This window comes from Chondrus crispus, genomic scaffold (genome assembly GCF_000350225.1).
Source record: "Chondrus crispus Stackhouse genomic scaffold, scaffold_20, whole genome shotgun sequence".
Classification (NCBI taxonomy): domain Eukaryota; phylum Rhodophyta; class Florideophyceae; order Gigartinales; family Gigartinaceae; genus Chondrus; species Chondrus crispus.
This window is the reverse complement of record NW_005179090.1, coordinates 92,308-98,546: the sequence shown is the minus strand read 5'-3', so window position 1 is coordinate 98,546 and position 6,239 is coordinate 92,308. Positions and strand designations below refer to the sequence as shown.

At 59.2% G+C, this 6,239-nt stretch overlaps 4 protein-coding genes; all 4 read right to left on the bottom strand.

Moving 5' to 3' along the window:
- Positions 1-783: 783 nt before the first annotated feature.
- Positions 784-2,213, bottom strand: CHC_T00003746001 (hypothetical protein). XM_005715400.1 is given in 2 exon segments: positions 784-965; positions 966-2,213. 1 exon segment carries the CDS (start codon positions 2,211-2,213, stop codon positions 966-968), a length of 1,248 nt encoding a protein of 415 aa, XP_005715457.1. The 3' UTR covers positions 784-965.
- Positions 2,214-3,272: 1,059 nt separating this feature from the next.
- Positions 3,273-3,800, bottom strand: CHC_T00003745001 (hypothetical protein). The gene has a single exon (XM_005715399.1). The coding sequence runs from the start codon at positions 3,798-3,800 to the stop codon at positions 3,273-3,275; it is 528 nt and encodes a 175-aa protein (XP_005715456.1).
- An 18-nt stretch (positions 3,801-3,818) lies between these two features.
- On the bottom strand, positions 3,819-3,995 carry CHC_T00003744001 (hypothetical protein). The gene has a single exon (XM_005715398.1). The coding sequence runs from the start codon at positions 3,993-3,995 to the stop codon at positions 3,819-3,821; it is 177 nt and encodes a 58-aa protein (XP_005715455.1).
- Positions 3,996-4,014: 19 nt separating this feature from the next.
- CHC_T00003743001 (hypothetical protein) lies at positions 4,015-4,930 on the bottom strand. XM_005715397.1 is given in 2 exon segments: positions 4,015-4,039; positions 4,040-4,930. The coding sequence occupies 1 exon segment, from the start codon at positions 4,928-4,930 to the stop codon at positions 4,040-4,042; it is 891 nt and encodes a 296-aa protein (XP_005715454.1). The 3' UTR covers positions 4,015-4,039.
- Positions 4,931-6,239: the final 1,309 nt, after the last annotated feature.

Genomic DNA, 6,239 nt, shown 5'->3' with positions numbered 1-6,239 from the left:
CCTTCCCAGTTGATCTCAACGGGGCAAACCGCGTGTCGGCTTGTCTCAAGACAAGCCGACACGCGATTCGCCCCATTTGCATGAAATCAGGATCTTGCCACAGCACGGTCTTGGACACCCCCCCATCTCGCCTCTCCTCGCATATGCTTGCAGGTCAACATGGCGACTGTTCATTGTGAATGGGCGTTCGGTTCCTGTGCCCCGCTCTCAGCACGAACCGCATCACGTTTTCTCCACATGTATCTAACAAGTTTCAAGGCTAACCATCCGCCGCCGCTGCTGCCTCATTGTGTCCCCGTCGCATCAGCGTTGGATGTCTATCAACAAAGAAATACACATGCGTATCGCGGACTCACGCTTCTTGAAATGGGCGCTATGGCGCCGAAATCGGGCACCACAGCGGAGTCAATGTGAAGAGTATTCGGTGGCAGTGGGCGACGAGCGTGAAAAGGCCTTGAAAGCTGGCAACGCTGGTGTTGGGAGAGAGAACGAGAGTTAATGTGTTGAAGGCGTCTCCGGTATTGTTACCCGATGTGACGGTCCGTGTGATGTCCACATGATGACATCAGCCATCATTAAATGATATATATTATATCATTTAATGACAAATTTTGTTATGGTGCGTTAATGTACACGTGTCAATGGGGGTCCGAGGGCAAAATTCCTGCAGCTACCCTTCGAAGGGTATGATCTGCGTGTTTCTCTAAGACTGTCCTTTTTCTCGTTTGAAGTAGTGGCACTCGGCAAACCTAGCAACACTTGGCTCATGAAATAACCATCAGCTAGCACATCTCCTTAGGCAGGCATTCACACTTTGCAACTACAATCTACGATAATAATACAGTTTGGTCTGCTATCGCCAAAACCATGCCCCTCATTCGGAGCCGCTTCGAAAAAACGCAGACTCTCGACCCATTAGCGACCCCTCCCCCCCCCCCACGCAACAATTAAAACATTTGAATGCCTCAAAAGATATCAGGCAAGTCGTCGGGCCAGGATCTCTCCCTCTTGCACTCAAAGTATCCTCCGCGATATTTCCATTCCTTCCTCCCCGTACTGGCCTCGTCTACCAGCTCGAACCACCTGGGCCTTTCACACACGCCTTCTTTCCTCTTCCTCCTCTGGGCATCCTCGAGCCTCTCCTTCTCCGCGGCGGCCTCGCGATAGCGGCCTTCCTCGAGCGCGCGCTGATCCGGTCTGAGCCTCGAATCGGTCTTCGGCACCTCGCTTCCCACTACCCCGGGCTCTAGCTTGGTGTTCAGACCCCACGCCCACGCCGTCATGGCGTGGCCCGCCGTGTCCTTCTTGGTCGGCCTCTGCGTCGCCGTCCAGACAGACTTTCCGTCCACCCTGACCTCGCTGTTCCAGTTGCCGTCCATCTTCATCAATACTTTCCCCGCCTTCCCCCCCTTGCCCACATCGCACACTTTGCCAGAAAAATCCCCCACCTTCTTCGCCTCCCCGAACAACAGCGCGCTTCTCTTCAGCTTAACGCTCGCCAACAGCTTACCTTTGCTCACCTCCCTGATGACCACCGTGCCCACATTGTCCAACCACAGCCCGCCCACGATGATATTATGAACATACGTATGCGCCTGCTCGTACACATAGTGATCGCCATCATCAAAAGTGACATAGACATTGCCCTCCGGCCACACCTCCAAGGAGTTGCCCTTGAAACGGTTCTTGATCTCATGCGCGGTGTGATAAGTCCATCCGTCACCGCTAGCGTGAATAGCACTGATCGGTGGATGATGCGCGACCTGCTCCGCGACGAGCCTGAAAGCGCCGGGGACGACGAGGTCGAACGTCTCACCCAGGAGGGGATTGAATGGCTTGGATGCCCGGTGCGCGGTGCTGGAGTAGTGGCTGACAAAGAAGGCTGCGACGAGCGCGGTGCGAGTCGGGCCGGGTCCTGCAGCGGCCGCGCGCGCGAGCAGGTGGTAGTACTCTAGGTCCTCTGCCAGGCGCTGCAGGAAGGACAGCGGCTCGTTGAAAAAGACCGGGAGCGCGATGCGCGTCAGGTCCATGCCGACCGAGTCGCGCAGCACCGCCCACAGGTTGGGGCGCAAGGGCGTTGCCGCGGTCGGCGGCACGTCCACACCCGGTGCGCGGAGCAAGGAGGCGGGGAGTGCGGGCGTCATGGTGCCGGGTTTGCGGATAGCAGGAAGGGGGGGGTGGGGTTTTGGGCAATAAGGTTTGCGAGGCGGCATCGTTAAGTCGGTTCGGACATGGGCGCATTCGAGAGCACCGCCAATGGAGACGGTCCAGCAATGCACACAGAGGGACGCCGTTCCGTTGTGCCGAAAGCGACAGCCTGTCCGTATATGATGGCGTGATACTGTAAGCGGCTGTCAACCTTGCGTGGCAGGACATGGGGCGAGCCGTATCGTGAACGGAAACGAGACGAATCCTTCTAGGGTAGAGCAGCTGCCTCCGCCGCCTTCGCCACCGATCCCCGGGCCTCGAGTCGCACCATGACCGAATCGACGCCGTTGCTGGAGGCTGGCGCGAAGCTGGCCGCGCACCGCGCGGCCTTGTCATCGCAGGACGCTGCGCTGAGCGCGCTGGCGGGCGACGTGTCCACTGTGAAGGGCGTGGCGCGCAGCTTAGAGCGCGAGACGCGGCTGCAGAATGCCGAGCTCGACGCATTGGAGGCCGGCGTGAGCCGGACGGGTGCTGCGACGCAGCGCGCGACGCAGCGCGCGGGCGACGCGGCGCGCGCGGGCGACGCGTACACGCTGCGGACGTTCTGCATGCTGCTGTGGCCGACGGTCGCGCTGCTGGTGCTGCTGCTGGAGCTGTTGCGGCACCTGCTGTTCTAGTTTTCGGCCTGCGGGGCTGCGGCGGCGGGAGCGGGGACCGCGCGACCGATGCTCACGCAACGCGCGTGCCGCGGGGGGGGTCGTAGCGGCCGTTCCACTCACAGGTAATGGCGCGACGGAAATGGCGCGCGTGAGGCACGAGGCGAATCGAAAGAAGCAAAAAAATTGAAAGAAAAAAAAAAAAAAAAACCGCACGCACCCAGCCTCGCACCCCGCGCCCGCTTTTTTTACAACCGCGCGGCTCTCAATTTGCCGCCCTCAGTCCCCCCCCCCCCTCCGCACCCTGCCGTTTCGCTCACCCGCTCTACAACGCCCAACACACCCGCTTCCGTTTCAGCCACCCCACCAGCCGACCTCCAGAGCCATCTCGCTTCGAACCCCTGCCTTCCCCCCCTCCTCGCCACTCTTCACTGCACGTGCACACGCCTGCTGCCCTTTAAGTTCCCCCTACCCCTCCGCACCCTCCGCACCCCAGCCGCGACCAAAAGGCCCGCAAATATGGACAAGCTCGACCAGCTCAAGGAGGTAATGGACTCGGTTTCCAAGGACAGCCAAAAGTTCTTCGAGAAAGGCAACAAGGCCGCCGGCACGCGCGCTCGTAAAAACCTGCAGGAGCTCAAAAAGCTCGCTCAGGAGCTGCGCGTCGCCATACAAGACACCAAGGCCACCATGGGCAACCCGCCCGCCGCCGAGTGACCCCCTCCGCCGCTGGTGCTGTAACTGTTTTTGTCCTCCTCTCACTGCCCGTGTCTTGTTCCCGCGCGCCGGCGCCGGGTTGTCGCCTTCGCCGCCGTGTCTGTGTTTTTGCCTGCGCCCCGATTCTGCCTTCCTCTTCTCATTAAATCCTACATACTTGTGCATATCGCCTCCCAAGTGTGACGCCCTTGAAAAATATCTGTGGAAGCGTACACAGTACGCAAACCTATTATTCCGATACCGTAGAGTATCAAATCCCCATACATGCCCTCGCTGCATCGTTTGCGAGGCACAGAGTCAACACACCTCCTTGTCCGGCCTTTTCCATGCTTTGCCCGCGAAAGCGCCTCCCTCCCGCCACCATAAGCACCACGCGTACAAGTATACTGTACGTGCAAAATAAAGAAAAAAAGGAAAAAAGAAGAAAAAAAGGGGGAAAAAATCCAGACTCTCGTTTCCGCTCGCTCGCTTCATTCGTACCGCCGCCTGTTACAGCTACCACATCTGCTTTTACGCACTTAGGGGTGCTCTACATCGAACAAATCCTTGGATCGCACCGTAGGCCCAACACCCAACAATATCCCGTCTACTGCCGTCCTCACCTCTGCCGTCAAGTATTCTGCCAGCTCGCCATCCCTCGCCCATACAAAGTCCACAGCGTTCCTCACCCCCTCCACCTCGCCCTGCATCAACATTGCCCTGTAAAAAAACACTTTGACCCCGTACACATCATGCTTCTGTTGGTACTCGACCGGGTACACATGTTCCAAATGGCACGCAGGCGTATGCGAGATAAAGTGTAACTCCGGCCTCTTTTCCCCTGTGACCCCTCTCCACGCGAGCTCAGCATATCTCCACAACGGCACCTTCTCATCAGCCGCTAGTATCTGCGGGAACTGAAACCGTCCCTTCTCCCCCCTCTTCACCAAAAAATACAGTCTTTCGTCCAGCGCCCTCTCCAGCGACCGCATGTCCCCTGTCCTATCCGCTTCCGTCGTGCGCGGCGCGGGCTGATACATCTCTGCATACGGGTCGCTCAAGTCGGGCTCGCGCTTCCCCTCCATCAGGTCCTTCTCGGTCAGGAACAATGCTGGCGATATTGGTCGTGCACGCCTCTGCATCTCGAGAAACCGCCCCGTCAAGTACTCGGACTCGAACGGGTCGCACTCCGGCGTCACCACGGGGTACCTCTCCACCACCGCTGCGCACGCTAGCCGCCACCCCTTCCCGAAGCTCGCCGCAGGGTCCGGCCCCTGCGAAGGCAGACGCTCCACACCCTTCTTCATCTTGCGCAGCACGTTTTGACGCACGATCCGCGCATTGTTCGAGATCGCGCGTAGGGGCACCGCGCGGAGACCCAAGCGCGTGCCACCTGGGCCGCCCGCGAGGCGCAGGCCGGCTAGGAGCATGGTTGTGAGCCGGTCAACCGCTGTTGCATGTCCGGCAGCAAGTCGCGCGGATCGAAGAGCGGATAGAGTTCGGCACTTGGGGCACGCAAATGAGTTCTCGTTGATCCTTCTTGTCGATGGACATGTCGCCGGCTTTTTCTAACGTGTCCTTCGTGTCATACGCCGAACACGTATCTTTGAATCCCTGATCCCCTTCCGATTTGGATCTGCATTTGCACAGCGATCGAGGCCAGCATAGACATGTAGAAAGAAGCGCTGACCTTTAGAGACAAGAACAAGATCTCCACAACGAAACGCCGCCCCAACTCTCGCACAATTATCCACCCTCCCGCTTCCTCATCACCCATCCGGCCGCCGTCCCGCCACGCTAATCCCGGATCATGGGCACACCCACGCCCTCTCTCATAATCATCGGTGCGACCGGCGAGCTGGGCTTGCAGACGCTCTCCGCTGCGCTCGCCGACGACGGCACCGGTTGGCCGGGGAGCATCACTGCGACGTACCACACGTCGGCGCCGCCGCATCTGAACCTGCGCGTAACGTGGGTGTGTCTAGACTGCTCGGATCACAAGGCGGTGCGCGAGCTGCTCGCGGCACAGGCGCGACTTGGCGCGGTGCTGTACTGCGCCGTGCCCAGGCACGGCGGGGCGGCGGGGAAGGGGGGTGACGCCGTACGCGCTGGGATCGTTGACGATGTGCTCCACTGCGCAGAGGGCGTCGTCATGCTGGGCGCTAGGTTCGTGGCCGTGTCGACAGACTTGGTGTTCGATGGCAAGTTAAAGGCGGGGGAGAGATATAAGGAAACGGACGCGACGTGCCCCATCAATCCGTACGGGAGATATAAGGAGGAGATGGAGAGACGGCTGCTGGGGCTGAGCGGCGAGGTGGTGGTGGCGAGGACGAGCTTGATATTGAGCATCGAGGGGGAGCAGTACGGGAAGGGGGTGCAGTTTGTGGTGGATTGTCTTGACGGGAGGAAGGGGGAGATTGAGATTTTTGAGGACGAGTTGAGAAATATGTCGTTTGCGGATGACTTGGGGAGGGCGATGTTGGAGCTAGGGGCGGGGGCAGGGAAAGGGATCGTTCATATGGTGAGTGATGAAGTTAGCAATCGGTGGGTGCTAGCCAAGCTGCTTGCGAAGAGGTTGGGAAAGGAGGAGTTGTTGGGCAAGTGGGCGAAGAGCGGGCTGTCGAAGGACTCGGGCTTGAATAGGCCTTTGAATTGCGCATTGGACGCCGAGGGAACTCACAAAATGTTCAAGACGCGCATCAGGGGGATTACCGAACGACTCGGATGAGGGTTTTTGTT